The 14,473-nt window shown below is 39.7% G+C and overlaps 3 protein-coding genes across 5 annotated transcripts; 2 read left to right on the top strand and 1 right to left on the bottom strand.

The window, feature by feature from the left end:
• Positions 1–239: 239 nt before the first annotated feature.
• Positions 240–3,517, bottom strand: pcmtl (l-isoaspartyl protein carboxyl methyltransferase, like). Of its 2 annotated transcripts, none has more exons than XM_034123437.1 (9): positions 3,443–3,517; positions 3,016–3,151; positions 2,245–2,349; positions 2,084–2,115; positions 1,881–1,985; positions 1,665–1,785; positions 1,483–1,568; positions 1,082–1,251; positions 240–922 (listed from the first exon to the last, which is right to left on the bottom strand). In XM_034123437.1, exons 2-9 carry the CDS (start codon positions 3,131–3,133, stop codon positions 910–912), a joined length of 750 nt encoding a protein of 249 aa, XP_033979328.1. In that variant the 5' UTR covers positions 3,134–3,151; positions 3,443–3,517; the 3' UTR covers positions 240–909. The 2 variants fall into 2 exon arrangements, with proteins under 2 accessions (XP_033979328.1, XP_033979320.1); XM_034123429.1 differs by having other exon boundaries at positions 240–886.
• A 103-nt stretch (positions 3,518–3,620) lies between these two features.
• ccdc32 (coiled-coil domain containing 32) lies at positions 3,621–6,083 on the top strand. The gene is made up of 4 exons (XM_034123418.1): positions 3,621–3,727; positions 4,019–4,273; positions 4,848–5,001; positions 5,382–6,083. The coding sequence occupies exons 2-4, from the start codon at positions 4,024–4,026 to the stop codon at positions 5,566–5,568; spliced, it is 591 nt and encodes a 196-aa protein (XP_033979309.1). The 5' UTR covers positions 3,621–3,727; positions 4,019–4,023; the 3' UTR covers positions 5,569–6,083.
• A 3,883-nt stretch (positions 6,084–9,966) lies between these two features.
• Positions 9,967–13,003, top strand: prlh2r (prolactin releasing hormone 2 receptor). 2 transcript variants are annotated; one of them, XM_034124982.1, is made up of 3 exons: positions 9,967–10,010; positions 11,338–12,254; positions 12,686–13,003. In XM_034124982.1, exons 2-3 carry the CDS (start codon positions 11,340–11,342, stop codon positions 13,001–13,003), a joined length of 1,233 nt encoding a protein of 410 aa, XP_033980873.1. In that variant the 5' UTR covers positions 9,967–10,010; positions 11,338–11,339. The 2 variants fall into 2 exon arrangements, with proteins under 2 accessions (XP_033980873.1, XP_033980867.1); XM_034124976.1 differs by lacking the exon at positions 9,967–10,010 and having other exon boundaries at positions 11,256–12,254.
• Positions 13,004–14,473: the final 1,470 nt, after the last annotated feature.

Here is a 14,473-nt window from a genome sequence, read left to right as displayed (position 1 = left end):
AAAGAAATATCTTATTTATAAATCATCTGTAATGCTTAGTTAATACATACTCTCATGACTCATGACATTTGATTTGAAAAATATTGAAAAAGGTTTCCTCCTGCAGACAATGATGACATTTTCTGTTGAACATAATTTAATATCCTGTGTCCTATACTCTCATTCAAAATAATATACATTGCTTCCTTTTCTTGACCATGATGTAATGATTATTTGTAGAAAAATGAAAAACAATCAAGTTTCTGTTTAGTGGGTTTATTTCATTAATCTGTGTACACATACATTTTTTATGGCACAATGCCCACTCTGCTGTACATAATCAATGTCAAAGAGCACATAACATACAATATAAAAAGCAGTAAGAGAAGGATTCTTACCACAAAATATATATTATTTCCTTTTGATTTGCAGAATTTTTCATTAAACTTCCATGGCTAGAATTTGGTTTTATCTTTATGTGTTATTCATAGCCAAAACATCCCATAAGATTGCACACAGGGTCACATATTAACTCTCATCTGAATTCACCACAAGCTTCCAAAAGAAAGACATCCTGTACCTCCTTAAGTGCATTTTTCTCTTTACTGACTCACCCATAAATAATACTGTGAATCACTTAGATCCCGGACAACCTCCCTTTGTTATCCACAGTATCACTGTCTAATGGACACTGGATTTAAGGTCATCAGTCCAGCGGTGGTCATTCATTCAGTCTCTCACTGTTTTATCATCCTTTGAAGACAATCTGGTTGGGCAAACAGGGTGAGATCCTCCTTGTACGTTGCTAGGTGACGACCCAGCGGGGCAGGTGGCCATTAAGACAGGAGCTCAGTGAAACCATGAGGAGGGCTAAGGGGCCCCGGAGACGCAGCACCAACGCCACCTCCTGCGGGGGCAACCACACTGCAGTCAGAGCTCACCTCTGGGGACAGAAGGAAGGACATTGTGGATATCATCAGACTCAAGCTATAGTGCAGAGGTGGATGTGAAGATCACAGAGGCCCCTGCTGGAGGTTAGTCAGCACATAAAGTGGTTTTCCTATAAATATCAAGGTTAGAAATGTGAGTTTTTGTGCAGTACCCAGGCCACTGGCGTCTCTTGTCAGTCAGTGGGACGTAAACCACTCCCATCAAAGCTTTCTTCAGGAAGGTCCCATCACTCTGCTTATCGTACTGTTCTAGCACCTGACTGCCACCTTCAGGGCCGACTGGGAGAACCAACCGGCCCCCAGGCTTCAGCTGCTCCAAGAGCTTTAACAAACAGATGGTAGAAAACAGAAATTTCCCATGAGGGTGGAGACAATTCTGATCCAACAGCTTACAGCACTTTAGGAAATATTCTTTAAAGACCATTAGCTGTTTGAGAATTACTTATAAGATGTACTGCAGTGTGTTTTAACCTTGACTGAATGTGCTTTGTTTGTGGATTTTGCCCTAAAAGTGCTTCTCTTTCACAAGAGTCAAAGTCATACGCGTCCTTACAGCCTTGGGAACAGTAGCTGCAGCTGCACCAACATGAATGGCATCATACGGCGCTCCTTCTGGGTAGCCGAGTCTTCCATCTCCCACTGTGGACGGATGCAGGTATGACTTTTAATACAATCTCTATAGCTGTGCAACATCAAAATTAGAAAAGGGCATTATTTGTGAATCTTCTGACTCACCTACAAGTTTGATGCGCCCAGATGTGAGCAGTTCTGGGTCGTCCCCTTGCACTTTTTTTATTGATATTTTAAGCAGTTCATCAATGTGTTCAATTCCGACCACTCTACCACTGGGTCCTGTCTACAAACAACAGAAAATGCAGCGAGTGCACTCAATCATACACTGTATTTCACGCAAACTTGCAGGAAACATGTAAAAGTGTGTACAGAACCTACCATCCTTGCGAAGCAGGCTGTGAGATATCCACTTCCTGAACCCACATCGAGTGCAGATGCTCCTTCAGTTAGTTTGTCACTTAACAGCTCCAAAGCATGAGCATGCTGTCAAACCACCAAAGGAAATCATTTAGCCAATCATGTTTATGTACATTAAAACTGAATTATAGTAGGTCTCGCAGCAGTAGAGTGTTGTTACTCACCATGTGGGGGGCACTGATGGTCGCTCTGTAGCCTGTGATAAGAAAATGTCACAACACAAAGTCACAGCAAATATCTGTGCTCATGAAACACAAAACATAAAGTACTCGTATTGTCGGGCAAATACATGAAATGGTCTGTGAAGAGCAACTGAAATAAAAACCTATTGTTTGAGGAGAGTCTGCATAAGGATAATCTATGGAGTAGAGCCCTCTGTCTGTAGCCAGCATGGCATCAAACACTCGGTCACTGCGGATCACCCCGTGATCTGGGGAAGAAGAGAGGAGGCAATGAAAATCATTTTCCATGTTAGCGCAAAATGTAATTCATTTTGAGAATTATTCAGTTTTTTTTTTTTTTTAAATATGCCCTGATAATTGTGAGTCATACAATATATTTATAGTTTATTTGTAATTTTTCTTTTCATTTAAAATCTCTGTAAAATGATCCATCATACCTTCTGACTAACACCTCAATACAGCTTTATTTGTAAAGCACTTTAAAACCTCCAGAACAAAGAGCTCCTACAGAGAAATAAAGAAATGAATAAAATACAAAAATCGGTACTTGTGGGTTATCTGTCGCCACTTTATTATTTGATGCATCGACTCTAGCGGGTAGCTTGCTCCTCCACATGAACTCGGCTAGGTAGGTCTTAAGATGGTTAGGGTTACAAAAAAAGTGCGTATTTATTTAGAGACTCTGAAAAAGACAAAAAAAGTGGCGACAGATAACCCACAAGTACCCAAAATCACACAGCTCAGCTGACAAACCATAAAATAAGTAAAAATACAAATAAAAGGTAACAAACACAAATAAAGAAAAATCAACATAATAGAAGCCATATAGTAAAGTAAAAATAAATGTCTTTATTAGCTTGACCTTGAGATATGTGAGCCTAAGACCCTGTGATGTCCAAGCATCAGCACATTACCCCTCAGCCTGCTGATGAGCTCTGCGTGTGTTTTGCCGCTGGACATCCACGCCATGGTCCGGGACAGCAGCACACCCATCGGGACGGCCACTACTGCCAGGCGCACCGCAGCGTGCATCTCCTACACTGGGTCTCACTGCAGTGACGTGATGATCAGCGCATGCAAGCCGGAGGACATAAAGATGTAACATCTTAAACATACATTACATGGTCGGTAATGATACGATTTCATATGGCATAATACGATATTTACACAATAGCATGCACGACAGTCAACCAGAGAGCTGATTAAATAACCACGACCAAGTTAACGTTACATTATAAATGTTTAATAAAATGCAACAGTTGAAAATGCTAATGCCAGTTCTACAAATGACCAATACTTGTGAATAAAGTACATATAGAGAGGTTTGCAGAGCGTGTTTACCTTGGAAGTTCTGCACTGTTCCTTCCAGCTGAGACAAACTTCCTGACTCCCTACTGAGCGAAACACAGAGACAGCCAATAGGATAAGCACTGAAACCTCAGAGATCCAATCACAATTCAAAACAGTTTGATGGACGGTTACGACGTCCAATCACATGCGCCCAAATAAGGAAGTGGGATGTTGGATGTTGCTCGTTAAAGATTGTGGATCATGGGCACGGTTAGCTTGTGAGGAAAATTAATACAACAGAGGAAATAACGGCTATTCTATTGATTACTCACACAGGTAAGACTTATTTATTTGTAATGTAGTATCATGAAAATCGTGTGAAGAACATTTGACATGCACCACGAGAAGTTAGACCCATGCTAGGCTAGGTATGTTGATGTAAAGGAAAGCTCAGTTTTTAGATAAAACTGTAAACTGCTAAGTAACGTTGTTTGGGTTTCTGCATTGTTTGCCTTCCTTGGTATCTATATGTCTTACAGGCCTGTTATAATGTACCTGAAGGAACCACTAGAACATAAACAAATGTGGCTAATGCTAACTATTGTTGACTTCTGCTCTCTCGGTTAGTCACAATGATTGACGACTTCGGGAACAAGGAGGGGGCCCGGTCCAGCGGGGAGCTGTGGACAGAGATCTGCTCCAGTCTGCCGGGGTCTCAGGCTGCAGCGGCCCCGGAGGTCAACACGGAGTTCAGAGACTCATTCGAGCCAGCAGCACAAGTGGGAGTGCAGGTCAATGGGCACTCAAACGGGACAAATGACAGTTCTTCTGACGCCATATGGGAACCCATGGAGGATTCTGATATCTACATAGCCAGTTTAGGTACAGACATCTTTCCTGCTTTGTCCCTTCATGACTGCAGGCTTCATGTCACATTAAGTGTACCATGCATCCATAATACATTCTCCCCAAACAAGTAGTATGGAAGTAGTATAGGAATGATATGGTTTTGGTCCCAAAAGGCGTTTAAAAAAAAAAAAAAGTCTTACACAAAATACAATTAATTAAGGTTGCCTTTCCTTTAGAGGGCCAACATTGGTACTAAATGTGTGCCACAGGTTAATAGGAAACAATAGTTGCACATTTTGTATTTTTTAGATACAATAATTAACAAAAAACGGCAATTTATATTATATCTGTTTTATATAATCAATTTGTGCAGCCCTGGACTAAATGATGAATCAATCAACTGAGATGACATACTTCAGATGAATCAATAATGAAAATACAAATTTAACGAAATAATAATTTACTTAAGGATAAATGGAGAGGGAACAACCACTAGGATTATGGTAAAAAAATTGCCAAATCATGGGTATACTAAATCTCAGACTAATCTGCATCCTGATTTTTTTTAATGTCAAATCTGTTTTTTTTTGCCTACATTTTGGTGCAGAGAACCGCCTGAAGAAGATAAAGGGCCAGTCAAGTGATGTGACATCCAAGGACATGTTGCGCTCCTTGTCTCAAGCTAAGAAAGAATGCTGGGATAGATTTCTGCACGATGCTCAGGCCTCAGAGTTCTTTCAAGGCGGGGAAATTGATCAAAGGTAAGATGGGAAGCAACGGTTATGCATTAACACAAGGTGTTTTGGCAGGATTCAAACATTAGGTGAAGGGTTATCTTGCCTGAAGAGAGCTTGTATCCTCTTCTTGCTTTATGATCTGCTGATATCTGTCCATTTAGGCCCAATTAAAGACGATATCTTATTTTTTTGTTTTCATTATATATTCTAACTTTGAATATTGCAAAAATAACTGCAAAACAACCTTTGGTGACCTATTTTCCTGTAGTATGCTCTAACATACCTGCGTTTTCTTTCAATTATTTCACATTTTGTGTTGCAAGGATAAGACTTGTGTCCAGTGATTAATACTCTTCTGATCTTAGACTTTCTACTTTACCTTCTTGTGTATCTCTCTTCCCTAGTGCTATTGAACACTTTAAGAGGTGGCTGATTCCTGAAAAGGTGGCCATTAGCGCAGAAGAGCTGGAGTTCCTTCTGAGGCCGCCTCAGAATAATGAAACGGCTGAACCAAACCAAACACAGAGTGAAGAGGAAAAGAGGGATGAAGACAAACCAGAGGAAGATGATGCGCACAGCCCGGAGAAATGAGTGTGTTCAAATAGTAACACTGAAAAAAGAACTAATTCGGCGTGCATTAACCATTGCCATTTTGAGCTGTGTAATGTAATAGCAGTGTTTTGGCCAAAGCTTTTGTGAACAGTGGTCAAAAAAGTAATTACAGCCCATCATCATCCCCCGTATCCCCAGCAACTGAGTGTTAAGTACTTCTTCAATCCTTGTTATTCATCCCTTCTACCAAATCACACCAGCAAATAAAGAACTTTAATTTAGATTTGTTTTGTCCTGTAGCAGTAAAATTAGCATCTAGTCTTTGTAGTGACCCCCATTATATCTGTAACAAGAACGGCTCTCTACTTTTGAATACATATTGAAAGGTTAATGAAGGACCACGTGCAGTTCTGTTTTAAATGTTTTAAAAAATGGTATCATCTTGAGAAGCAATACTCTGATCTATGCCTGAACGTATTTTATCATATTGCGAATGTCTTTATGTTTGCCATGTTAATTTTACTAATAAAGTTTTACCCACGTTTGAAAAAAAAGTATAATTGATTTGTTCTGCACATAGGCTGAACCAAGGGACTTTAATTTAGCTGGATTGCACTATCAATAGTACAACTAAAACTTAGAATAGAATATTCTTGCATTTTCAATACCCATACATCCTTAGTTATCTTTAAAACAAAAATACTTTTGAGCAAGACAGCATAAGGGTTAATGTTCGAAGTGCAAGGATAAGACTTGTATCACAATTGTATTTATACTGCATGCGGACAAGCAGGTCATAGTTGGCTGTTGCAGAAAAAGCTAAAAGTAAAAAGAAAAAGTTTGTGATTCTGAACGCAGCCTTAGCCTTTGGGATTAAGGACTGTGTTATTCTTTAATAGTGCAGGAAGCCTTTTTGACAGCAATATCTCAAGATGGTATCAAAGATCCAAATGTTCTTTATCTACAAAGTGTAGATGCTGTGGGTGTAGCACGCAGCGAAGCTACTGAGTGGCATTATGAGAAATATAGGATCTAACATTTAGCATTTGAGATAAAATCAGGTTCCCAAGGAAGCTTAAACATCAAAGCATCATTGTAGCTTATCAGTCTAGGTGTTTTCAGGCCGAGCTGTGTTGCAAATTAAAGTTTGTGCAAAATATGAGGAAGTGAAATTCAATAACAACTCAAATCCAACAAAAATGTGGTTATACCAGTTGACTCGTTTGCAGCACAGTTGAATTGCCACACAAAGTAGACCCTTCAAAGTTTAATTAACACCCATCGAAAACAAAGTTTGATCAAAAACTAAACATTTTAAACTTCATAAAGTTACGGTTTAAGCAAATCTGTTGTATTAAACAACTATTACTGTCAGCCATCTTTATGTAATATGTTGACAAATTAGTGTTATTCTGAATGATATCAATTCAGCTTGGGAAGATTTGATCAAATAGTGCTCATCTGAATAAAAGCCACCATGGCTTCATTTTGTAATGGGAATACATTTTCCGTTGAGGCCCTTGACATGAAAACCACCTCGATTATCTTTCAGGACCCAAAGGATTGAAATATGTGAAATTAACTGAAAACACAATTTTTAAAACAAATTTTTTTCTTTATCTAAAGCAGATCAAACTGTGCATCTTATCTTTATATAATTAAGTGGAATTTATTTGTCTTATTCTTGAGGATGCTTCTTTGAGTTTAAGTGAGACAAGTCAGTGGCTTTCCGACTCAAGGTTTGGAGAGCCTTGCTTTGTGGTAAAAGGTTAGATTGGGATGATGGATGATATTTTGAAGCAGCGAATGGCAGGAAATTAAAGTTTGATTGGCATCTATTCTTGATTAAAATGTAATTTCCATATGTGGGAGGTATTATTAAAAGAATCCCCCAGTGGTGTCCCCTGAGAAAAAGGGTTATGGCAGCCATTTAACCCTAAATGTCCTCGGTTGAGGAAAGGGGGAAAAAAAATAATAGTATAATTGTACCAACACAATAATATAAAAATTGCTGTATCTTTGAATGATAGTAAAAAACACTTTAGTACTACATGCAATACCAATAGTGTGAGATTGTCAGATTCAATTATTTATGTCAGTATTATTACTTCTGCTGCAGCTTCCCCCGCCCCCTCTGTATTCAAGCAGCTCTATCACCCCTCCTCAAGTGGTAGGGGTCACGGCCGTGTATTGACACCAAGAGGGATCCACAATAAAATATGCATTAAGTTTTACATTCACAGGGTGTTTCTCAATCGCGAGTGAAGCTGCTTCAGAGCCACTATTTCAAGCATACTACGTCATCGAGTGCCGCCGAAGTACTGTTCCAATCTCCAGCATACTTGGAAATCTACCGAGCCCGGCATACTCCGTTTGGAGAAATATCGAGGCTGCACATGAGTAGACTCCGCGGTCTTAAAATCTCCACAATGCTTTGCGCACGGACCAATTTCCCCAAATCTGTGGCGGAAGATGTAAGGCAGGGCCTCTCATATGACGCACACCTGCACACTTGCTAGCGTGTTCCACTCTTCGTTTTCCGAATGCCAGGAAGTATTCTTGACTCGCTTCTGAAGCAAGATGCTCGGCAGACATGTGCCACCAAGCAAGCGTACTCGCGATTGAGAAACACCCACAGTCATCCCATCGGGAGAGGTCGAGGCCAAGATGGATGCAGATACTACTCCATAACGAACATTTATTTAAAAGGTGCATAAATGCGCTTAACTGGCTTCTGTGAACAGAAGTTGTTTAAAGGCCACGGGATAGCAGGAATAGGGCCGGAAAGAGTGAATGCAGGCAGGTACAAATATGGTTCAGATTACATGATAATAGGCTATAGGCTCAAAATGACACAAAGACACATTGACAATCCGATGTCTAAAAGTGGAAAAGGGTTGGTTAATCATCCACAGATCCAATGAGAGAATGTGGAAACAGGAAACCAGTTGTGCAGGAAGTAATGGGAATGGCTGAAAGGGGTCACTGCAGGTCAGAGGGGGGTGGCTGGATGTGAGAGTCAGACCCCATTTACATGGGAACGTTTGCGTTTACGCACCAAATTCGTTTTCGTAGTTCGCTGTAGTACATATGCCGGGCCTGTAAGTGGCGCTGTACTTCCGCACGAGACCGCTCGAAAGCGCTGGAAACGCTGTAGTACATATGCCGGGCCTGTAATGCAATCATGTTGTGATGAAAATAAATACAATGTTATACAAAATACACAAATTTTGTTTTTGGTCAAATAACCATTAACATAATTTTTAGAAATCAAGAGAGCCAAGGCACAACATTAGGAAAGAAACGCCCATGACCTGAAACTAACACGACAGAGTTCACAACAGGTTGCATCTGTAATTACAAAGGCTGATTGCATGCATAAACCACGATACATCCTTTTCCAAAAAACAGGTAATGCCTCAATACCTTTAATATCGTTTTGACCAAGCTAAAGTACTAAGGTTACTGCACCTATGAGTCAACAATACTAGTAAATACCTTCTTATAAAGATTATGGAAAATATAGCAAAAAGTGTGCTGCGAAATTGGGTGCTTTGTTGCATTGACAGTGACCATTGTTTGATACGAACTTGTTCTAAGCGTGATCCTAAATTAGCATAAATATAATAACCCCTCTTTACAAATCCTTAAATATTTCCACTTCACATTGTTCATGGACATGGCCCTCTGCTCCGTACAAGGAGTATGAGGATACTGATTTTTGTCCTGAAATACCCTTTAGATATACTCAGTTTGTGAATAACACAGACGCAGATCTTTAAGTAGCTTTGGTTCCAGGACTCATAATTTTTGAATTAGTTTTAGCTTAATGAATATTAAACGTGTGTACCGCTAGAGAAAGGTCGTGGTTAGTCACTTAATCCTTCAATTTCAGTTCCCCAATGTAGGTTTCTGGGTGTGTTTGTCTAGAAGGTGGCCTCATTGTGGAAAAACTTCACAGCTTGACTTTTAACATCAAACAAGCGACTCAGGGATAAAATATTTTTAAGTCAAAGTCCGGTCTTCCAATCCTTGAAGACATCTTTCACAGTGTAAATGCAGGTTAAATGAGTGACAATATCGGAAAAACAATGTAACAGGATCACTAGAAATGTATTTTATAAAACCAAAGTCACCAAAGACCCAATAGGAAAATAATAGGGATACCATGCCATAAAAACAACCATTATAAATGTGCTATTTATTGCCAAATTGGTACTGTACTATATTAATGTTATAATATTATAATGATTGTTTATTGGGGGTAATTATAGTCAAATCATCCCACTGGAGGTGACTCACTAACATGAGCACGTCCTCTGTGCTGTGAGCGAGAGAGAGAGAGAGAGCACACCTCTTTATTCTGCAGTGAAGTGGCGAGGCAGCACAACAGTTGGACTGACTGCGATCTGAGGACACAAACAGATGCCGGACTTTCCAAGTCATTAAAGAAATGTCTCATTGACATTGACTCTCAGAAGGTGATATTTCTTTTAATTCCTACTTTTTAGAAAATGCATGCACTCAATAAAGCTGTCAAATTTGCATTAGATTGTTTCTATGGGAATGAATGGTTGACTGATATAAGAGGGATATGTAGTTTGTGTATTAAGGGCTAGTCAGATTGATAAAAAAAAGAAAAGTGTTTGCTCATTTTTTGTCAAATCAATGTATAAGGTCAGTTAAATGAGGTAATAAGCTGGATCAGCATGAGAAGCGGACCTATTCATCTGTTTTGGACAAGATTTGACCATCTATTTTAGAACATTTTGAAATTTTAGTCAGAGAAATTCAATAACATTATGAACAATTTTGTTTTCAGGATGTCTAAGCCTAAGTAGGTCGTTAATAAGCACTTCTTCATGCTCTAAATCAGGCCATGGTAACATTTTTCATTTAGAGATGACACTTTCTCATTTCTGTTAGACCATTGGCTAATCTGACAAGATTTGTTTTGCATATCTTTGTAGATATTCTGTGATTCATTGCTTTTTTATATAATGAAATTGTCAATATGAGGATGCTCTGCATAATGAAGCTTAAACATAATACAAAGTGGTGCTTTAAAGTCAAAACCCTTTCATTTTTAAGACAGATTTATTGCCCTTTCAAATTTAAAAACTAAAGTCACATTAAAGTGCTCTCGCCCCCTCTCAACTGCTGTCATGTTGTTTTTATAAATTTACCAAATATTTAGTCACAGCCATGAAGAACAGATTTTCCGAGCCTCTGTGCAAACATTTGAACAAATCAGCATGCATGTCCCCCTTTAACACATGTAATCAGATTGTATAGTGGAAGCGAGGAGCCCCTGTTGCTCAGCAGAAGCCGGACCATTGACGTCAGAAGAGACTTCATCTACAAATGTTTGAGCGGGTTATCAGGCCAATCTTTGAGACTCAGTTTTGTTTCTGGGATAGTATCTGTGCTTTATATGGAAAGAGTAAAGAAGGGCCAAAAAGAAGCTCACATGGATTAGACGGTTGTTTCGTTTTGAGAACCAAAGAATGGGAGATTTGGGAGTGCAGAATGAAGAGTAGAGGAAGATAAGATGATGTGAAGATGAAGCAGATGGAAGTAGAGACGTATTATAGTTGAGGGGGATTTAGAGCCATTCAGCCTATGAATGAGGTTGATCAAGAGTTTTGAAGATTGAAACTAATTTGTCTCACTTTTCAATCATGTCTTCAATCTCCATATCTCATTATGGTGTTCAAGTCGCTTTGGGTTAAATAGAATTGCTTTATATGATGTATCCTATATGCAAAATATGCAGCAGGTTAGGATTAACTTTCGTTCTGTCTGCAGCCATGGACTGGGAGAAGTCTTCAAACTGTTCCAGAGTGAACTCCTCTACTCCGGCCTCTTCTTCATCCCCACCCATGCCTGTCTCTTCACCCACCTCGTCCTCCTCCTGCTGGAACTCCTCTCATCCTTTCTTTTCCGCCGCCCCGTTTTCAGCCCCATCTTTTTCTGGTCTGGACCTCCTGTACGACCTGAAGCCCATCTTTATCCCCCTTTACTCTGTCGTGGTGCTGGTCGCCTGCTCCGGCAACCTCCTCCTGCTCTTCCTCATCTGGCACAACAAGAAAAGACACAACACCACAAACTTCCTCATCAGCAACCTGGCACTGGGAGACCTTGTCATGTGCATCTTCTGCGTCCCCCTGACTGCATCCTACGCTTTTGACCAGCGTGGATGGGTGTTTGGACCCCACATGTGTCTTTTTGTCTCCATCATGCAGTCTGCAGCCGTGTACGCTGCCGTGTTGTCCCTCATGGCCATCGCAGTGGATCGTTACGTGGTTGTTGCTTATCCCATCCGCAAAAGAGCAGGGTGCCAGTTCTGCTGGGGTCTAGTGATTCTGATCTGGCTCTCCTCTCTGGCGTTATCCACACCTACAGCCCTGCACACCGTTCACCTGGACCTGAGGGCTGCGGGGCTTCAGATGGCCGTGTGCGAGGAGTTCTGGGATGGACAGGAGCGAGGCCGTCTCATCTACTCCTGTTTCATTCTCTTCTTCTCCTACTTTGTCCCACTGGCTGCTGTCTCCATCTCCTACTGTGCTATATCCTATCAGCTGAAGCAGAGGAACATGTCAGGCTTGACGGCGTGTCAAGAGCTGAGATCTGCGAGGTCAGTGTGGAGCAGACGGAGGAGGAAGACCTTCTACCTGCTGCTGGTGTCCGTCCTCTGCTTCGCTTTCTCCTGGCTTCCCTTACAGGTACAGATGCAAAAATGAGTGTTTTGGTGAATAGGCCTTCATGAGTGATGAATCATTTCATTGTTAAAATAATCCTTTTGTGGTTGCAGTGCACCATCTTTAAATCGGTTACTCCCCCCGTGTTACCTTGATCTTTTGAAACAAAAAAATCGGCATGACTGCATGGTAAAGAAAAAAAATAGCTGTACAATCCGATTCTCATTCATCGAGATGTATGCTCACTACTTAAAAAAAACATGGATTCACAAGTGAAGTATTCAGCAACTACGAATCCTTGAACTGATTTATTTTTTAATGGTAAAGGGGTGTACCTAATCCATACTAATCCTTTATGAAAAACAAATTCACAAAGATGTTATTCTTGAATTAAGTTTCAGATGACTTCTATTCTTGTATGATTGCTGAATGCTAAACAAAGTTTAACTTCCCAGGTGGTGAACCTGATCCGCGACCTGGACACAGACTTCTCAATCTTAGGGAAGAATTACGTGAACATCATCCAGGTCTCCACTCACCTGATCGCCATGAGCTCCGCCTGCTACAACCCTTTCATCTACGCCTCATTGCACAACAAGTTCCTGTCCTACCTGTTTCGCCACCTCCTGCCCCAGAGGAGGAGCAAAGGAAAGGACAGGGGTCAAGGGTCAAGCATCCTGACAATGTCACACAGAGTGCTGCGCCTCCACACCTCCACGGAGATACCAGAAGCTTCTGCACATAACGTAATTCCTCAAGACAACTACGCTTAAATTTCAGTTTGGACTGACTACGCACACACATTTTATCCCCTGGTGTTTCCCAGAGATGACGCAGTGATTCTTCTGCATTTCAGATGTATTCTGAAGGTGGTCATACTGACATGCAAAATGTGTTCACAGAAAAATGTATCTTATGCTGAATGTCTACATGTTTAACAGCACTAGCCTGCTTTGATTCAAATGATTTATGTGCCTAATTATTTACGTTTTAAACAAATGTAAGGAGGTTTATGTGCTGAAAGTATCAGATTAATATGCTCTGCTATTTGCAAAAATAAAAAAATATATTTTATAGTTTTCCAGCTGATTGATGTACATATTCATGATTAAGAGCTTTTTTAATACTTTATGATATATGTCTTTATTTAATAATGTGCTGATTTAATGTTAATGTTCATTTTCCATTTCAGTCCACGTTAACTGGCAGTGTATGTATGAGCATTAATGTCACATGTGTGTGTTTTCTGTTGTATTTTGTTGACTTTCATTCAATAAACAGGTTTACTTAAATCAATATTTTCTTTCCATTCATTAAATGTTAGCTGTTCACAAAATAGGAACACACAGAGTTTCTGTGACAATGAATAAATAATGCATCACTTTGGCCCTGAGCTGATGAACACTCTTCACACTTTCTGCCTCTGTGCCGAACACAGCACAGTATGCAAAATCTGCTACGTGCCTAAATGTCATCTTCAAAATGTTTTGAGAAAAATAAAAAGATCATCATTGTGTTGTTCATTAGGATTTGTCAAACAGTAAGGAATGAATAAACCTGAGAGGAAATGTATAAATTGGGAAATTAAACAGTTTACAACCTCATCAGTCCATGATATGACTTCCAAGTAAATTCAAATGTTGACAGTCTCCATGCATTGGATTTGTTTTAGGATCTAATGATTGCCAACTGCATGCACATTTTTTTTTAACGTTACAAGAAGATGCTTGTGACCCTTCTCCTCATAAATCTGTAACACTATGACAAGAGTTATTTACAAAATACATTGTTATATTACTTTTAATGTTATTAAAACTGAAACACATGTATCACTAGTATTACTGATTCTGGCATTCAGCAGCAACAGCTCAGAGCAGCTATATTGGAAAATGAGTCACTTTTACCTCAAAAAAGAGGGTTTATGCACCAAAGCAGTGTTTCTACTAGGGTCCAAGCCTTTTCAAATCACATTCAATCAATTAAATGTGCCACAGGTGGACTAAAAGCACGTTTTTACACACATCAAAGATGATCAAAAGGTGAAATACAGGAGACAGCTGAGCCAACAAGCTTCATAGGGTTCTGAATTATCACATCAATGTGATCTTTTTAATTAATTTACAAAATAATGGAGAATCTGTGTTTTTACTTTGCCAAAATGGGTTAATGAGTGCAGTTGCGAGATAAAATGGATTTTAGGATTCGAGCATGGTCCACATATAATATATTTAGTAGACAAATCA

The sequence above is a fragment of the Trematomus bernacchii genome, unplaced genomic scaffold (genome assembly GCF_902827165.1).
Source record: "Trematomus bernacchii unplaced genomic scaffold, fTreBer1.1, whole genome shotgun sequence".
NCBI classification, from domain to species: Eukaryota; Metazoa; Chordata; class Actinopteri; order Perciformes; family Nototheniidae; genus Trematomus; species Trematomus bernacchii.
The sequence above is the reverse complement of the archived record's forward strand: the minus strand, read 5'-3'. Positions and strand labels throughout refer to the sequence as shown.

What these genes read in the sequence shown, in the direction of transcription:
- pcmtl (XM_034123429.1), bottom strand. Translation starts at nt 3,133, where the DNA reads ATGCACGCTGCGGTGCGCCTGGCAGTAGTGGCCGTCCCGATGGGTGTG. An exon ending in CAGCCTGCTTCGCAAGGATG is followed by an intron (nt 1,786 to 1,880) that starts GTAGGTTCTGTA and finishes TGTTGTTTGTAG; the next exon opens with ACAGGACCCAGTGGTAGAGT. An exon ending in CAGCTACTGTTCCCAAGGCT is followed by an intron (nt 1,252 to 1,482) that starts GTAAGGACGCGT and finishes TGTTTGTTAAAG; the next exon opens with CTCTTGGAGCAGCTGAAGCC.
- prlh2r (XM_034124976.1), top strand. Translation starts at nt 11,277, where the DNA reads ATGATGTATCCTATATGCAAAATATGCAGCAGGTTAGGATTAACTTTC. An exon ending in TCTCCTGGCTTCCCTTACAG is followed by an intron (nt 12,255 to 12,685) that starts GTACAGATGCAA and finishes TTAACTTCCCAG; the next exon opens with GTGGTGAACCTGATCCGCGA.
- ccdc32 (XM_034123418.1), top strand. Translation starts at nt 4,024, where the DNA reads ATGATTGACGACTTCGGGAACAAGGAGGGGGCCCGGTCCAGCGGGGAG. An exon ending in TATCTACATAGCCAGTTTAG is followed by an intron (nt 4,274 to 4,847) that starts GTACAGACATCT and finishes ATTTTGGTGCAG; the next exon opens with AGAACCGCCTGAAGAAGATA. An exon ending in GGCGGGGAAATTGATCAAAG is followed by an intron (nt 5,002 to 5,381) that starts GTAAGATGGGAA and finishes TCTCTTCCCTAG; the next exon opens with TGCTATTGAACACTTTAAGA.